General features: G+C 39.4%; 2 protein-coding genes across 4 annotated transcripts in view; one reads left to right on the top strand and one right to left on the bottom strand.

Moving 5' to 3' along the window:
• LOC128687474 (sphingosine-1-phosphate lyase-like) overlaps window positions 1-19,297 on the top strand; it is a 74,608-nt gene that overhangs the window by 31,685 nt on the left and 23,626 nt on the right. The window contains exons 12-14 of one of the 2 annotated variants that reach the window (XM_070084040.1): window positions 4,750-4,867; window positions 6,149-6,313; window positions 8,659-17,342. In XM_070084040.1, the coding sequence (XP_069940141.1) occupies window positions 4,750-4,867; window positions 6,149-6,310 (280 nt within the window). In that variant the 3' untranslated portion in view covers window positions 6,311-6,313; window positions 8,659-17,342. Of the gene's footprint in view, window positions 1-4,749; window positions 4,868-6,148; window positions 6,314-8,658; window positions 17,343-19,297 lie in introns of those variants that run through there. The other variant, XM_070084041.1, reaches the window with a different exon arrangement.
• The window catches only part of Actn (alpha actinin), a 234,578-nt gene continuing 232,394 nt past the window's right edge, over window positions 17,114-19,297 (bottom strand). For both annotated transcript variants that reach the window (XM_070084039.1, XM_070084038.1), the window contains exon 17: window positions 17,114-18,862. In XM_070084039.1, coding sequence (XP_069940140.1) covers window positions 18,704-18,862 — 159 coding nt within the window. In that variant the 3' untranslated portion in view covers window positions 17,114-18,703. The remainder of the gene's footprint in view (window positions 18,863-19,297) is intronic.

Raw genomic sequence — 19,297 nt, 5'->3', positions numbered from 1 at the left:
ATGAAAGAGGGGAAGGTACCTAGGGATTGGCAGAGAGCATGTACAGTCCCTTTATATAAAGGGAAAGGGGACAAAAGAGATTGTAAAAATTATAAAGGAATAAGTTTACTGAGTATACCAGGAAAAGTGTACGGTAGGGTTATAATTGAAAGAATTAGAGGTAAGTTTTTCTTCTTCTCTTTTTTAGTAAATGTCTACAGGAGAAAGGGTTACTAGCCCATTGCTCCCGGTATTTTAGTCGCCTCATACGACACGCATGGCTTACGGAGGAAAGATTCTTTTCCACTTCCCCATGGACAATAGAAGAAATAAAGAAGAACAAGAGCTATTTAGAAAAAGGAGAAAAACCTAGATGTATGTATGTATATATATATATGCATGTGCGTGTCTGTGAAGTGTGACAAAAGTGTAAGTAGGAGTATCAAGATATCCCTATTATCTAGCGTGTTTATGAGACAGAAAAAGAAACCAGCAATCCTACCATCATGCAAAACAGTTGCAGGTTTCTGTTTCACAGTTATCTGGCAGGACGGTAGTACTAACCTGGGTGATTGCTGTCTACCATAAATGTATGCCATAAATGTATACCATAAATGTATGCCAGATTTCCGACATTACCCTAACTCCGATAGATTTCGAAAAAGCCATTGACAACATGCCTATGCACTCAGCCCCGGGCCCAGACTCGTGGAACTCTGTTTTCATTAAGAACTGCAAGAAACCCCTCTCGCGTGCCCTAAGTACACTATGGAGGAGGAGCTTGGACATGGGTGAAATTCCAGTCACTTAAAACAACGGATATAGCCCCACTCCATAAAGGTGGCAGCAAAGCATTAGCTAAGAACTATAGACCAATAGCTCTGATGTCCCACATCATAAAAATCTTTGAAAGAGTGCTAAGAAGCAGGATTGCAAATCACCTGGATTCCCAAAATCTGCACAATCCAGGGCAACATGGGTTCAGGGCAGGTCGCTCCTGCCTCTCACAACTACTGGATCACTATGACATGGCCTTGGATGCACTGGAAGAAAATCAGAATGCATATGTAATATACACAGACTTTGCAAAAGCATTTGACAAATGCGATCATGGCGTAATAGCCCATAAAATACGTGCTAAAGGAATAACTGGGAAAGTGGGGAGATGGATCTTCAACTTCCTAACAAATTGAACACAAAGAGTAGTGGTCAACAGAGTTAAATCGGAGGCTGCCATAGTGAAGAGCTCTGTTCCACAAGGCACAGTACTCACCCCCATCTTATTCCTTATCCTCATATCAGACATAAACAGAGATATACACCACAGCACCGTATCATCCTTTGCGGATGATACTAGGATCTGCATGAGGCTGTCATCTGCTGAGGACGCGGTTAATCTCCAAGAAGATATAAACAAAGTTTTCCAGTGGGCAACGGTAAACACAATATGATGTTCAATGAGGACAAATTCCAACTACTCCGTTATGGAAAACTGGAGGAGATAATAACTAGAACAGAGTATACTACTGACTCCGGCCATACAATAGAGCGGAAAACTAATGTAAGGGACCTGGGAGTAGTAATGTCTGAGGATCTCACTTTCAAGGATCACAACAGTGCCACGATCGCACGTGCAAAGAAAATGATAGGATGGATAATGAGAACTTTCAAAACGAGAGATGCCAAGCCCATGATGATCCTTTTCAAATCACTTGTTCTCTCTAGGCTGGAATACTGCTGTACATTAACATCTCCATTCAAAGCAGGTGAAATCGCAGATCTAGAGAGTGTACAGAGATCCTTTACTGCACGTATAAGTTCTGTCAAGCATCTTAACTACTGGGAACGCTTGGAAGCACTTGACTTGTACTCGTTGGAACGCAGGAGGGAGAGATGTATCATAATCTACACTTGGAAAATCTTGGAAGGAATGGTCCCAAATCTGCACACAGAAATCACTCCCTACGAAAGTAATAGACTGGGCAGGCGATGCAAAATGCCCCCAATAAAAAGTACATTGGTACATTGGTACACTAAGGGAAAACACCATAAGTGTCCGGGGCCCAAAACTGTTCAACAGCCTCCCATCAAGCATTAGGGGGAATTGCCAATAAACCCCTGGCTGCCTTCAAGAGAGAGCTGGACAGATACCTAAAGTCAGTGCCAGATCAGCCGGGCTGTGGCTCGTACGTTGGACTGCGTGCGGCCAGCAGTAACAGCCTAGTTGATCAGGCCCTGATCCATCGGGATGCCTGGTCATGGACCGGGCCGCGGGGGCGTTGATCCCCGGAATAACCTCCAGGTAACCAACCTACTACTGTAGTGTAAAGCACCCTTCTGGCAAGACAGTGATGGAGTGAATGATGGTGAAAGTTTTTCTTTTTCGGGCCACCCTGCCTTGGTGGGAATCGGCCAGTGTGATAATAAAATAAATAAATAATTAGAGGTAAGACAGAATGTAGGATTGCGGATGAGCAAGGAGGTTTCAGAGTGGGTAGGGGATGTGTAGATCAAGTGTTTACATTAAAGCATATATGTGAACAGTATTTAGATAAAGATAGGGAAGTTTTTATTGCATTTATCAATTTAGAAAAGGCATATGATAGAGTGGATAGAGGAGCAATGTGGCAGATATTGCAAGTATATGGAATAGGTGGTAAGTTACTAAATGCTGTAAAGAGTTTTTATGAGGATAGTGAGGCTCAGGTTAGGGTGTGTAGAAGAGAGGGAGACTACTTCCTGGTAAAAGTAGGTCTTAAACAGGGATGTGTAATGTCACCATGGTTGTTTAATATATTTATAGATGGGGTTGTAAAAGAAGTAAATGCTAGGGTGTTCGGGAGAGGGGTGGGATTAAATTATGGGGAATCAAATTCAAAATGGGAATTGACACAGTTACTTTTTGCTAATGATACTGTGCTTATGGGAGATTCTAAAGAAAAATTGCAAAGGTTAGTGGATGAGTTTGGGAATGTGTGTAAAGGTAGAAAGTTGAAAGTGAACATAGAAAAGAGTAAGGTGATGAAGATATCAAATGATTTAGATAAAGAAAAATTGGATATCAAATTGGGGAGGAGTATGGAAGAAGTGAATGTTTTCAGATACTTGGGAGTTGACGTGTCGGCGGATGGATTTATGATGGATGAGGTTAATCATAGAATTGATGAGGGAAAAAAGGTGAGTTGTGCATTGAGGTATATGTGGAGTCAAAAAACATTATCTATGGAGGCAAAGAAGGGAATGTATGAAAGTATAGTACTACCAACACTCTTATATGGATGTGAAGCTTGGGTGGTAAATGCAGCAGCAAGGAGACGGTTGGAGGCAGTGGAGATGTCCTGTCTAAGGGCAATGCGTGGTGTAAATATTATGCACAAAATTCGGAGTGTGGAAATTAGGAAAAGGTGTGGAGTTAATAAAAGTATTAGTCCGAGGGCAGAAGAGGGGTTGTTGAGGTGGTGTGGTCATTTAGAGAGAATGGATCAAAGTAGAATGACATGGAAAGCATATAAATCTATAGGGGAAGGAAGGCGGGGTAGGGGTCGTCCTCGAAAGGGTTGGAGAGAGGGGGTAAAGGAGGTTTTGTGGGCGAGGGGCTTGGACTTCCAGCAAGCGTGCGTGAACGTGTTAGATAGGAGTGAATGGAGACGAATGGTACTTGGGACCTGACAATCTGTTGGAGTGTGAGCAGGGTAATATTTAGTGAAGGGATTCAGGGAAACCGGTTATTTTCATATAGTCGGACTTGAGTCCTGGAAATGGGAAGTACAATGCCTGCACTTTAAAGGAGGGGTTTGGGATATTGGCAGTTTGGAGGGATATGTTGTGTATCTTTATACGTATATGCTTCTAAACTGTTGTATTCTGAGCACCTCTGCAAAAACAGTGATAATGTGTGAATGTGGTGAAAGTGTTGAATGATGATGAAAGTATTTTCTTTTTGGGGATTTTCTTTCTTTTTTGGGTCACCCTGCCTCGGTGGGAGACAGCCGACTTGTTGAAAAAAAAAAAAAAATGTGAAAATTCTAAACTTTATTGAAGAGCAAAAATGCAAACAGGCAGCATCATTAATTTGCTTGTTATCGTATATGTGGGAAACACTAAATCCATAGGGGTCATATAACATTTGAATAGATGGTAGTTAAGTATAATCCCAGGCAGAGGGAGGGTAGCTTCCATTCCATGGATCAAGAAACCTCACTTTAAGGATTCTCGCCCTATACAAGTGTTAAATCACTGAGGAAACAGTTGCAGAAATTGGTTAATTTTAAGTACATGTACATTGAGTTTGGAAAGCTAATGGTGTTATCCAGTGGCGGCTCGTAATACCTGTACTTTCGTAGTGCATCAAACTTCTGTTTTTAATAATTTTTTATCTCATTTCAATAACAAAAAAATAAAAATTCACTTATAAATACCTTGAAAATAACATACAACAGATTTTTCCTGTAATATATTTTTCAGTTGCAAATTATTGTAACGTATGGTTGATGAAGTCATACATCTGGCAGTGAGCATCTGGGGGGACTGCAGCTCTGCAGCTCCTATGGACGAGCCGCCACTGGTGTTATCCCAAAAGTCCTTGCAAAACAGGATGTGATGAAAGTTTGTCCTACAAGAATTTCATAAGATTTCTTAACTAATCTTTTGCAGAAATATAACTTGAACTTGCCTTTATACCAGTGAATTTTTAGAGATGTTTTGTTTCTAAAGCTAGGCCTTTCATTATTTAGCCATGTTTTATTTGTTATCGATGTTTCTCTTTCCTAGAATACATATATGCCTAACAACACTACAAGTTGCTGATGACTTTGCTGGTCGTTTTGTACATGCTGTGAAAGAAGCTATTGAACAAGTTCGACTTGAACCTAAGGGCATGGCAAGTCTTGTAAGTATCAAGTACTGTACATTATACAGTATATATAATAATCATAATAATAATGGTAATATAAAGGTAGGGTAATGTGACTTTAGAAGGAGTTGATATTTTGAATGGGAGATGTAGTGAATAGTTTTTTATGAAGGAGTTAATGTAGATCTATGAGAAGCTGGTGTACTGAACATAATTGTAAGAGTATATCTGTGTATAATATCCTGATGGTTATTCATTATTTTCCTTTTGACCACAATCTCTTGTGGCTTCAGAGCTGATAAGAAGCCCAAGGCTTGTGTAGGGTGCTTCATTATTTTTAGGATGTTCAGAGAGAATTTTTAAACTGTAGTACAGTCAATAAATTTATCTTTTCACCCACAAAAAATTCCTGTTGTCTGTTTTGCACTGTGGTTTGGCTAGCTTGAAGTTTATGTGTAAAGTCAAATTTTCTAAAGAAGTGGACGAGGTTTACACATACAGCTTGTTTAGTATTCTAAATCTGTGGTCCACAACTCTTCAGCCTCCTAACAGCAGATAAGAGAAATATTGCTTGAACAAATGTAGTTTTTATCAGGGAACTGCAAACCATTTTAAATCAGCAAGGTTGTTATGGCTACATAACAACCTTGAAAGTCTGGCCTTAGGCTAACTGTGAGTTGATAAGTTGCTTATGCAGATGACATTTCCTTTCTCAGAGGTTGTAATGTGTGTATTACAATTAAAAAATAATATGTGAAAATGAGTGAATGAGGGTTAGTGTGAGTGATAAGACAATTTAAGATTAGTATTAGTAAAGAATACAAATGATTTGGAGAAAAAAGTTCTGAGTGTACGAAATTGGTGTGAAATTATTTAGTGAACATAAATACCTGTGATGATGATGATGTTTTTAGTTTCCCCGAAATGCCATGGCATGATAGTGGCTTTCTTTGTACTTAAATCAAAATTGTAATTACACATTGTAACCTTAGCAAAGAATTAAAATCTTGAATCTTTAATCTTTTAATTTTTTTCATATTGAGTAATGTAGTGCCTGGAATGTGTAAGTGACAAAGTGTGTACTAGTGAAGCTGAGAATAAATTGAATCAAGGAAAGGAAATGACAGGTACAAAGAACACCAAGGTTAGGAATAACAATAAATGGTGTTGTGTTTCATTTGTAATTTTTTTTATTGCTGCCTCTATCTCTGCAGTCTTGCTCATAGATAATAAAACTCAAGTCATGCTTTACTATACATGCTGTATAATAAATTGGATTATTTTAGTAATTATATCTGAATACAATCTGGTTCATAGGGAAAGCTGTATGGTACAGTAGCAAGTATACCTGATAAATCATTGGTTGGAGAGGCAGCTAAAGTGTTCCTTACCTGCTACTATAAAACTGAGACAGTCAGACGAGATGAAGAGACAGAAAACCTGGGCGACAGAGATCAAGAAACTGCTAAGAGAATATAATAGGTAAGAGGATTTTTTTCCTAGAAGTCTTGAAGAGAACTGTGCTTAATTCTAATGAGTGTAATAGATGATCATTAACAGGTGAATACAATGATATTCCTTTATAATGAGGGAAATAGTTCATGATACCACTGTACATATAGTGAATTTGCAGTACTGCTGTGATATCACTTATCTTAATTCTCCTCCCATTCTCACACCTCACACTTGAAGTCATTTATACCACCAACTCTGTGGCCTTTCTGTGTCAGTTTTTAAACACTGGCTGTCTTCCACCAAGACAGAGTAATCCCCCCACCCTTTCAAAAAAAAAAATACATTAACTGTTAGTAACGCAAGCATTGTCTTGCCAGAAGTGTGCTGACATCACAGTTCAGATGACCGAACTGCAATATTCTCACCCGTGCTTTAGAATGCACTGTACTTACCACCTCCAGGATTCGAGTCCAGCTACCTAGTTTCCCTGAATCCTTTATAAATGTTACCTTGCTTACACTCCAACAGCATGTCAAGTCATAAAAACCACTTGTTTCCACTTGCTTCAATCTGATGTACCTATTAGATGTTCAGGCCCCTAGCACTCTGAATCTTCTTTACTCCCTCCCTTTCTTCCCAGGATGACCCATATACTCCTCTCTTCCACCCGAGATTTATGTACTCTCTTAGTCATCCTATTCTGCTCCATCTTCTCTTAATGCTTTAGCCACCTCACCAACCCTTCCTCTCTCCAAATTATGCTAGTTTCAATCATGTTAGTTCTTTGTATAATATTCACACCACACGAACATGACATCACCACTGCCTCCAGCCTCTTCCTTGCTGCAATGTTTAAAGCTAATGCTTCACACCCATACAACTGTTTTGGTACCACTATACTCTGGTACATTTCTCCTTTTTGCCTCCATCGATAAAGTTCTTTGTGTTGACAGGTGCCTCAACACACCATCCCCCCACCCCCCTATCTATTCTATGGCTTACCTCTTCTCTCATAGACCCATCTACCAACACGTTCACTCCTAAATATCTGAACTGCCTTGTTCTTGTCTATGTTCACTTTTAATTTCCTTATTTACTTATTCTTCCAGATTCATCTGTCAACCTTTGAAACTTCTTTAATAAGAATCTCCCATTGATAAATCCTACTTTGTAACAAATTCATTATCTTTTAATCCCATACCTCTCGCTTATACCTTTTCATTCACGTCTTTTACAATCCCATCTATGAATTACATGTTAACAGCCATGGTGACATCACACATTCCTGTATAAAAGTCTTCTTTTACTGAAAAGTTATCCTTCTCTCTTCCCTGCATACGCCCTAAACTGAGCCTTTACTTGTCACGTACTCTGCTGCTTTAAGTAACCTACCTATTCCATACATTTTAACATTTGCCACATTGCTTCCCTATCCACCCTATTATATGCCTTTTCTAAATCTATAAATATAAATACAACAAAAACACTTCTTACCCCTGCTTCAATTTAAACACTTAGTATACACATCCTCTATTTTTCCTAAATCCTTGTTTCTCTGCATTTGTACTTTCTGTCTTACCCTTAACTTGTCAGCGGATGGGTTTATGAAGGATGAGGCTAACCATAGAATTGATGAGGGAAATAAGGCAAGTGGTGCATTGAGGTATCTGTGGAGACAAAGAACGTCATCCATGGAGGCAAAGAAAGGAATGTACGAGAGTATAGTGGTACCAACGCTCTTAAATGGGTGTGAAGCTTGGGTTGTAAATTCTGCAGCAAGGAGGCAGCGTGAGGCAGTGGAGATGTCGTGTCTTAGGGCAATGTGTGGTATAAATATGCAGATAATTTGTACTGTGGAGATTAGGAGGAGGTGTAGAGTTACTAAAAGTATTAGTCAGAGGGCTGAAGAGGGGTTGTTGAGGTGGTTTGGTCATTTAGAAAGAATGGAACAAAGTAGAATGACTTGGAAAACATATAAATATGTAGGGGTAGGAAGGCAGGGTAAGGGTCATCAAAAAGGTTGGAGGGAGGGGGTAAAGGAGGTGTGGGCGAGGGGCTTGGACTTACAGCAAGCGTGCGTGAGCCTGTTGGATAGGCGTGAATGGAGACGAATGATTTTTGGGACCTGACGAGCTGTTGGAGTGTGAGCAGGGTAATATTTTGTGAAGGGATTCAGGAAAACTGATTAGCTGGACTTGAGTCCTGGAAATGGGACATACAATGCCGGCACTTTGAAGGAGGGGTTTGGGATATTAGCAATTTGGAAGGACGTCTAAGCTGTCGTATTTGAGTGCCTCTGCAAGGACAGTTCCTCTTGCTCTTACCTGACATAGACAGGGATGTAAGCCACAGCACCATATCTTCCTTTGCAGATGACACCCGAATTTGCATGACAGTGTCCTCCATTGAAGACTGCAAGACTCCAGGCGGACATCAAACAAATCCTTAAATGGGCCGCAGAAAACAATATGAAGTTCAGTGATGAGAAATTTCAATTACAGTCTCTCTTCACTTAATGATGGAGTTCCATTCCTAAGCCCACGTCGGTAAACGAATTCATTGCTAAGTGAGGAGCACACTATAATGGTAGTGGGTTTGTGTCAACTATCTTTGATATTGTTTTAATGTCACCTTTGCATCATTCATAACATTTCTGGTATATTTTTAAATGTTTATACAGTAGTGTACTGTCTATTGTAATACGTAAACAGAATGAAGGAAATCAGCTCTAATATACATTATTTAGGCATGTGTACTGGTCAGAGAGCCCATCGTAAGTTTGAGGCGTCGCTAAGCGAGGAGAGACTGTACTCCGATATGGAAAATGTGACGAAATTAAAACTACATCAGAGTATAAAACAAATTCTAACTACATAATAGAGCGAAAAGCTAATGTAAAAGACCTGGGAGTGATAATGTCAGTGGATCTCACCTTCAAAGACCACAACATTGTATCAATCACATCTGCTCGAAAAATGACAGGATGAATAGTAAGAACCTTCAAAACTAGGGATGCCAAGCACAAGATGACATTCTTCAGGTTACTTGTTCTATCTAGGCTGGAATATTGCTGAACACTACTGGCACCTTTCAAGGCAGGTGAAATTGCCGACCTAGAAAATGTACAGAGAACCTTCACAAAACACATAGCTGTGATAAAACGCCTCAGTTACTGGGAACACTTAAAGTTTTTCAACCAGTGTGACTTTGTAAATGGTCAAAGTCAGACCGAAACGTTGTCGTAAGCTTCTCTCTTTTATGTGCGGGTTATTTGTGTATCGTTCCAGTCACGGTATTGTGCCTTTTTTTGTTATTTCTGTACTCCCTAGAATGCAGGCAGGAGAGATGCATGATTATATACGCTTGGAAAATCCTAGAGGGATTAGTACCAAACTTGCACACGAAAATCACTCCCTGTGAAAGAAAAAGACTTGCAGACGATACATCCCCCAGTGAAAAGCAGGGGTGCCACTAGCACAATAAGAGACATCACAATAAGTGTCAGGGGCCCAAGACTGTTCAACTGCCTCCCAGCATACATAAGGGGGATTACCAATAGATCCCTGGGTATTAACAAAGGGGATTTTGGGTATTAACCCTATGACTGTTTTGGTCGTATATATACGTCTTACGAGGTACCGTGTTTGACATATACAGTATACATGTACTCATAAATTCTAGCGGCTTCAAATCTAGCAGGAGAAAACTGGTAGACCCACATGTGAGAGAATGGGTCTGTGTGGTCAGTGTGCACCATATAAAAAAAATCCTGGAGCACACAGTGCATAATGAGAAAAAAAAAACTCGGACCGTTTCTTTTTTTTAATTAAAATGCCGACTTTGTGGTCTATTTTCATGTAGTATTTATGGTTGTACTCTCGTTTTCTTGGTCTCAATTGATAGAATGGAAAACATATTGTAGAAATAGAGGTGATTTTGATTGATTTTACTATAAAAAGAACCTGAAAATGGAGCTCAAAGTAGGGGAAATGTTTGATTTTTGCCGATGTTCAAAAGTAAACAAATGATGTTGTCCAATAAATGTCCAACTAGCCATTCTAATATGCAGTCATGAATGGGTTGACATTATTTGTACAATTATTACAGTATTGCAGTAGTCTGCATAACAGTAAATCTTCTATTTTTTGAATAAAAATTCATAATAGAAAGCAAGAGTAATATCAGAGGGGCCTGGAGACATGACTAATGAACAAAGAAAATTTTATTTTAGAGAAAGGAATGTATGCATTGTTCATTCTGGACCTTATTTTGAAATTGTCATATTTTTTAATTTTTGTGAAATTGGCCAAATTGCAAATTTCTGACCACGTTATTGAGTAGTTGAAATTGGTAAATGGGCAGTTTCTTGTACTCAGTCGATAGAAAAAAGAGAGTTCTAAAGAAATAGCTATGAGTTTGGTCGACTGGAACAATGGAATTAGTTGAAAATAGGGCTCAAAGTGGGCGAAATCGCCGATTTGAAATATCGCTGAGGTCACTAACTTCGCCAGAGCGTAATTCTGTCAGTTTTCCATCAAATTTCGTTTTTTTGTGTCATTACAATCGGGAAAAGATTCTCTTATCATTCATAAGAAAAGACTTTTTTTTTTTTTTTTTTTTAAATTTTGCGACACCAGGAGACACCTCAGGATTGGGGGTTGCGACAGTCAAAGGGTTAACAAAGGGGATATGGGTATTAACAAAGGGGATATAAATAAAGTTTTTGGCTATCCCTCCAAATAGAACCCGCAATAATGTATTCAAATTAGACAAGTTTAGATTTCGAAAGGATATAGGAAAGTACTGGTTTGGTAATAGGGTAGTTGATGAGTGGATGGGTCTGCCTAGTAGGGTTATCAAAGCTAAAACCTTAAGTAGTTTCAAATTTAGGTTGGATAAGTACATGAGTGAGAGGGGTTGGATTTGAGTGGGACTTGCACCTGAGTAAATAGAATTTTCAAAGCTTATTGCTTGGGTAGCATTTATTCTGCTAGTGGGTTGGATTTGTGAAGGACCTGCCTAGTATGGGCCAACAGGCCTATTGCAGTGATCCTCCCTTCTTATGTTCTTATGTCTTCAAGAAGGTGTTGGACAGGCACCTAAAGTCAGTACCTGACCAGCCTGGCTGTGGTTCATACATTGGCTTGCATGCGGTCAACAGTAACAGCCTGGTTGATCAGGCCCTGATCCACCATGAGGCCTGGTCACAGACTGGGCCGTGGGGGCATTGATCCCCGAAACACTCCAGGTGGTGAAAGTGTTGAATGATGATGAAAGCTTTTTCTTTCTTTTTGGGTCACCCTGCCTCGATGGGAAACGCCCGACATGTTAAAAAAAAAAAAAAAAATTACCCTTATAATTCATACACTCACTCTTGTCCCCTTTTACCTTATAACTTGAGTTTGGTTTTATACTATTGACAGGCATATTTCCCCTATAATTCATACACCCTTGTCTCCTTTTCCCTATTACAGAGGAACTATACATGCTTTCTGTTAATTCTTTGGTACCATCCCATCTTTGATGCATATATTTGAAGAACCACTCCAAAATTATATCCCCACCTGTTTTTACCATCTGTCTTACTCCCATCTGTCCCAGCTGCTTTACCCCCTTGTATTCTACCCACTGCCTCAATTATTATAATCAAAAAGAAGCGCTAAACCACAAGGGCTATACAGCGCTGCCCACTGCCTCAAGCACCTCCCCAGCACTCGCATCTGGCTCTTCCTTCTACAAAATTTCATACTTTCATCTATCTTCCCAGTACCTTCACCTCTTCATATAACATCTCACCTCCCTTTTGCTTAGGCTTTCTCTACTCAGTAATCTTGTTCCAACTTTTTTTTTGTTCTCAGTGAAATTTGTTGATTAAGGCTCACCCATTCTCTTATTGGCTCTCCTCTTGTACCCTCTCACCACTCATTTAATCAGCTTTTTCTCCATGTACTTTACCTTCTATATATCACTTCTGTGATGAAGATGGGGAAGATGTTGAAGATAGGGAAGTTGTGATTTCATGTATAGGGCAAGGAGGAAAAACAACTTGTAGGAGTGAGGAGGAGAGAGTTGTGAGTTTGGGGGAAGTTGATGAGGTGGTGGGTAGAATGAAAGGGGATAAGGGAGCTGGGAATGATGGGATAAAGATAGAAATGTTAAAAGCAGGTGGGGATATAGATCTGGAGTGGTTGGTTCTTTTATTTAATAAATGTATGGAAGAGGGTAAGGTACCTATGGATTGCATAGTTCCTTTGTATAAAGGCAAAGGGGACACAAGAGAATGCAAAAATTATAGGGGAATAACATCTTCTAGGAGTGAAGAAGAGCAGGATGCGAGTGTGGGGGAGGTGCATGAACCATTATGTAGAATGAAAGGGGGTAAAGCAGCAGCAACTGATGGAATCATGACAGAAATGTTAAAAGCAGGGGGGATATTGTGTTGGAGTGGTTGGTATTTTTGTTTAATAAATGTATGAAGGAGGGGAAGGTACCTAGGGATTGGCAGAGAGAGTGTATAGTTCCTTTATATAAAGGGAAGGGGGACAAAAGAGATAGTAAAAATTATAGGGGAATAAGTTTATTGAGTAAACCAGGTAAAATGTACAGTAGGGTTATTATTGAAAGAATTAGAGGTAAGACAGAGTAGGACTGCAGATGAGCAAGATTGGGTAGGGGATATGTAGATCAAGTGTTTACATTAAAGCATATATGTAAACAGTATTTAGATAAAGGTAGGGAAGTTTTCATTGTATTTATGGATTTAGAAAAGGCATATGATAGAGTGGATAGGGGAGCAATGTGGCAGATGTTGCAAGTGTATGGAATAGGTAGTATGTTACTAAATGCTGTAAAGAGTTTTTTTATGAGGATAGTGAGGCTCAGGTTAGGGTGTGTAAGAGAGAGAGGGAGATTACTTCTTGGTAAAAGTAGGTCTTAGATAGGAATGTGTAATGTCACCATGGTTATTTAATATATTTATTGATGGGGTTGTAAAAGAAGTAAATGCTAGGGTGTTGGGGAGAGGAGTGGGATTAAATTATGGAGAATCAAGTGCAAAATGGGAGTTGACACAGTTACTTTTTGCTGATGATACTGTGCTTATGGGAGATTCTAAAGAAATGTTGCAAAGGTTAGTAGATGAGTTGGGGGGGGGGGGGGTAAAGGCAGAAAGTTGAAAATGAACATAGATAGGAGTAAGGTGATGAGGGTATCAAATGATTTAGATAAAGAAAAATTGGATATCACATTGGAGAGAGGAAATATGGAAAAAGTGAATGTTTTCAGATAGTTGGAAGTTGACTTGTCAGTGGATGGGTTTATGAAGGATGAGGTTAACCATAGAAATGATGAAGGAAGAAAGGTGAGTGGTGCACTGAGGTATCTGTGGAGACAAAAAACTTTATCTATGGAGGCAAAGAAGGGAATGTATGACAGTATAGTGGTACCAACACGTGTATGGGTGTGAAGCTTGGGTTGTAAATGCTGCAGCGAGGAGACGGCTGGAGGCAGTAGAGATGTCCTAAGGGCAATGTGTAGTGTAAATATTATGCAGAGAATTTGGAGTGTAGAGTTACTAAAAGTATTAGTCAGATTGCTGAAGAGGGGTTGTAGAGGTGGTTTGGTCATTTAGAGAGAATGGATCAAAGTAGAATGACTTGGAGAGCTTATAAATCTGTAGGGGAAGGAAGGAGGGGTAGGGGTCGTCCTCGAAAAGGTTGGAGGGAGGGAGTAAAGGAGGTGTGGGTGAGGGGCTTGGACTTCCAGCAAGCGTGTGTGAGCATGTTAGATAGGAGTAAATGGACACGAATGGTTTTTGGAACTTGATGAGCTGTTGGAGTATTTGCAGGGTAATATTTAGTGAAGGGATTCAGGAAAACCGGTTATTATAGATTTAGCCGGACTTGAGCCCTGGAAATGGGAAGTACAATGCCTGCACTTTAAAGGAGGGGTCTGGGATATTGACAGTTTGGAGGGACTTCTAAACTGTCATATCTGAGCGCCTCTGCCAAGACAGTGATTATGTATGAGTGAGGTGAAAGTGTTGAATGATGATGAAAGTATTTTCTTTCTTTTTGAATCGCCCTGCCTGGGTGGGAGACGGCCGACTTGTTAAGAAAAAAAAAAAGTGTTGAGTATACCTGGTAAAGTGTATGGTAGAGTTATTGAAAGAAGAGTAAGACAGAGATGAACAAGGAGGCTTTAGGAAGGGTAGGGGTGTGTAGACCAAGTGTTTACAGTGAAATATGTAGGTGAACAGTATTTGGATAAGGGTAAAGAGGTTTTTGTGGCATTTATGGATTTGGAAAAGGTGTATGACAGGGTGGATAGGGGGGCAATGTGGCAAATGTTGCAAGTGTATGGAATACGAGGTAGGTTATCGAAAGCAGTGAAAAGTTTTTATGAGGATAGTGAGGCTCAGGTTAGAGTATGTAGGAGAGAGGGAGAGTATTTCCCAGTAAAAGTAAGCCTTAGACAAGGATGTGTGAGTTTGGTAGACTGGAACAATGGAATAGGCCAAAAATAGGGTGTAAAGTGGGTGAAATCATTGATGTGAAAATATTGCTGTTGGGTTAAGTTTATTCTAACCTAACCACTCTGTAATCTGGCAAAAATCACTAGTCCAACACCCTACAGGTCCCGATGATGCTGGATTAGTGATGATCAACCTGTATAAGTATGAGAAAGTGCTAAACTTTGAAATGGGAGGTACCAATAATACTTTTTGATTGGAAGAGAGGAAGGGTAGCTCTATTTTTTTTCTTTTTTTTATTAAGACCTCCCTTCCTTCCCAGCATGAATTAAGCTCTATCATGGTTGGGTACTCTTAGTCCTCTTATTTTCTTGTTATTTAGATAAATGCGGCTGTCACTTATCAAGGGAACATTGCATTACATTCTATTATGCAATAAATTCTTTTGTAATATTGATATGCACTGGTCGCCGTTGCCCAGCCGTGAGAGTAGCAACTCATTGCTGAGGCCCAGGTAATAAACCCTGGATACAGTGGAACCTTGAAAATCGAACGTACCAAATATCGAACGTTTCGAAAATAAGACCATTTTTTCGGACAAACTGTGTACCAAAAATCGAACGCGTTTCAAATTTCGGACCGCCGGGTATGGGACCTGTCTGCTGGTCCGCTCTGTCCGCGTCCCCGCGCAGGCGCCGTGAGCAGTCTAGCTTTGTTTATGCTTGAGTGAACACTAACCTGCGCTCTCATTCACACATTTTACGATTACAGTGGTCCCTCGTTTTTCGTAATTAATCCGTTCCTGGAGGAGCTACTATAAACGAAATTTACGATTTGCGAATCAATTTTCCCCATAAGAAATAATGTAAATACAATTAATCCGTTCCTGACACCTAGAAGTATTAAAACAAAAATTTTTTTTACATGAAATATACATGTAGTACATAAACAATACAATGGGAAATGATGAATGAAACATTAACAGCATAACACTTGAGGGGACCTTCACTCACTGGTAAACAATGCCAGACTGGTTGGGTAGGGAGGCCTCCCCGGCTCACACCGTGCGTACGCGTCCCGGACGAACTACTATTCGCAAGTCAACCTATGAAAAGCGAGTCCATGTTTATACGAAAATACCCCCATGATTGGCGAAATTTACGATTGCCGAGAACTACGAAAAGCGAGGGACCACTGCATTTCGTTGTGTTTAGTGCTTGTGGGACTGTGAAATAAGCTGCCATGGGCCCAAAGAAATTTGCTAGTGGTACCCCTGTGGAAAAGAAAGTGAGAAACACCATAGATGTGAAGAAGGAAATAATACAGAAGTATGAGAGTGGTGTGAGACTTGTTGAGCTAGCCAGGATGTATGGGAAAACAAGTCGACCATCGGTTCTATCCTGGCAAAGAAAGAACAAATCAAGGAAGCTGATATTGTGAAAGGTGTTAATCTTTCTTTCAACACGCCGGCCGTGTTAATATGCTAACCGAAAAAAGACCACAAATAGTTGAAGAGGTTGAGAAGTTGTTGCTGGTGTGGATCAAAGATAGAGATTGCAGGTGATAGTGTTTCAGAGACGATTATTTGCGAAAAGGCAAGAAAGTTGTATGCCGATCTGGTACAGAAAACTCCTGGAACCAGTGCTGATAGTGAATTTAAGGCCAGCAGAGGCTGACCATTTTAGGGAAATGTTAAAGAGGCACCAGAAACAGAGGACTGTGGACAGTTATTTTGTGAGACAGGGGTCCAGTGACTCTCAAGCTGGTCCTAGTGGTATTAAAAGACAGAGAAGGGAAGTAACCCCAGAGAGGGCTTTACCTGAAGTCCTCATGGAGGAGGATTCTCCTTCCAAACACTAACCCCAACCCCAACTCCCTCTCTCCTCCTCCCTATCTTCCAGATGCCATCACCAAGCTTCAATAAAGTAAAAAATTTATTTTATATTATATGTATGTATTATTTTATATGTATGTAAAACCGTAATTAATCTCTATAAAATGTATATTTTTGGGTTTCTGGAACGGATTAATTGTATTTCCATTATTTCTTATGGGAAATATTGATTCGAATTTCAGACTTTTCGAAATTAGAAGTAGCTCCTGGAACGGATTAAGTTCGATTTTTGAGGTTCCACTGTATTAACATAAAAAAAAAAAACATTGATATGCATATACTCTTAATTTTTACCACATTGTAGTAAGTGGACATTATTCATAAACATGTATCAAACCCATATACGTCATACAGCACTAAAGTAGATGTCATAAAATCATTGAAAAATTAATATATCAATCTGAGGAACTGAGAGCATGTTTTAACAAGCTACTCTGTAGGAAGATGGAAATTGGTATGACTATTTCTCTTTTAGCCTTTTATTTGTATATTTTACACAAAATGTGTAAATACACTGTAGTTAGGTAAACACTGAAATAACTAAGAACCCAGGTGAGCAGACGTGTAGTTATAAAATAATGTATTTAAAGTACGTGTAAAGATCATGTCACTGGTTCCTAGTTATGTCTGTGATTATTATTGCCTGTAACAATAAATAATGTTGCCCTAGGATAATTATATTTAAGACCAAATTTTTGAAAAAATGCTATCTAATTATGACAAACACAGTTGCAGCTCTCTTATAAACAAAGCACATAAAAGTTTTTGAGAAGACATACACTGAAAAAAAAGCATTTGTCTGAAACAAGGGTTTTCTCAGACAAAGCTCCTCAACCAATGAATGCTAAGCAGGTAATCACCTTCACCCACTTGTTAATAACCTTTATTATAGATTTACATAATGATACAATATGGTTTTTACAGAACCAGTGTTGCAGCACACATAGGCAATATACACATCACAAACCATTGAAGGAAGATCAGTAGTTATAATTTACATTAGCATAGAAGAAGCAGGATTTTTGTAATAAATTATTGAGAGTATATTTACAACAAAAACTCTGCTTATGAAGCAGCAGCTTGCTGGCTTTAAAAAAAAAAAAAAAAAGTGCTTGGCTACAGCAGTCAGGACTAGATTCCATAATTACACTACAAGACATGGAGGCCTAAATTCTTGAACATCAGGTAGAATTAGCTTTCATTATACAGTATTATAACTGATGTTGATAGTGCATCACATTTTGACTGGGTGATCACCATTTGCTGCTTCCTATGGGAAAGATGATCTACCTAGACATTTTGGAATAGAGGCCACAGGGAGACATCACTGGAAGAACAAACAACTGAGGAGGAGGCACTATCGGCGGCAGTGTTTGGTTATAATTTAATACCTTAGGGTCTCTTGATAGTCCATGAATGACAAGTTACAGACAAAGTACCAGTTTTATTTTTGTATATTATGAGCTGGAAATAAGAGTCTTGAGAAGAGTAAAAAGACTCTGGCTGATAGGCATAAGTCAGTAAGCCTGCATTGAGCCAAACTTGTTTAAATTTCTGGCCTTTGACCTGCTCCTCCTCTAGCACCTGCAGATATCGTCATCTAATCTGCCATTGTAAACTGCGCTGTCCAGCAGCAGTGACTGGCATTTGATGTGTGGCCAACACTGTCATAGGAACTGTTGAGGTCATGACTACCAGTCACTGCCCCTAGATTTGAATATTTGTGCAGAGCAATGTTCTTAACAGTATCAATACTGGCTGGACTAGGGTTCAAGAATGGTCTCTGGGCTTAAGTTTTTTCTAATTTGCTCTACATATCACCAGGACACATGTTACGTAGTTTGTAAGTTTACTAAACACCATCTTGGGTTCACTTTTCAATAGTCAACCTAAATGTAAAAATAATGATTCACAATGAAACACTGTCCTTTATTGTGACTTTGCTCTCTGTCAGTCACTTGTCATGCTCGACTGAGGGCGTGATAAGTGATTTACCCTCTTCTATGTTGATAGTGTGCGAGGTTTTTGTCTTCCCCATTGATTAATGTAGGATTTACAGGTCAGATTCACCATAGAGGGAAGTGGAGAAGGACATGTAGTCAAGAGCCTCAGGAGGAACACCAACACCAGTATAAGGCTGCATGCGCTGGATGCAATATTCTGCTTGGTCTGGGGGCAGCTCACGCTGAAGCTCTTCGGGTAGGATGTATGGCTGCACAGAAAAAACATCTATTTAGTTATATCACAAGAATATATAATTATCCCATCTTTAAAAATTTATATATAGAGTACGTATACAAAATTAGCTCAAATAAAATTAAAAAATATGTATTGGTAAAATCAGCTTTGTGTTTCTTTAATACAGTACATAAATTTAGTAGATATAGTAATATTTTTAAAGATCAGTATAGATAAAGAATTTGCAGCCAGAAACTACTAGGGAGACTGTTTTAGCCTATGAATTATAACAAAAGAAATCATCAACAAACTCCTGACTCGGTGCCCTTATTAAATTATACACCACACTGCAAGCTGTTAGCACAAACAGTATAGTTTCTCAGGCCTGGTCATATATTAGGCCACATAGGTAGTAATTCCTGGATTATATAGTGGATTACCCTAGTTAACCCTTTCAGGGTCCCCAGGC

The sequence above is a fragment of the Cherax quadricarinatus genome, chromosome 11, assembly GCF_038502225.1.
Source record: "Cherax quadricarinatus isolate ZL_2023a chromosome 11, ASM3850222v1, whole genome shotgun sequence".
NCBI lineage: Eukaryota > Metazoa > Arthropoda > Malacostraca > Decapoda > Parastacidae > Cherax > Cherax quadricarinatus.
Note: the sequence above shows the minus strand (reverse complement) of the source record. Positions and strands in the feature narration are given on the sequence as shown.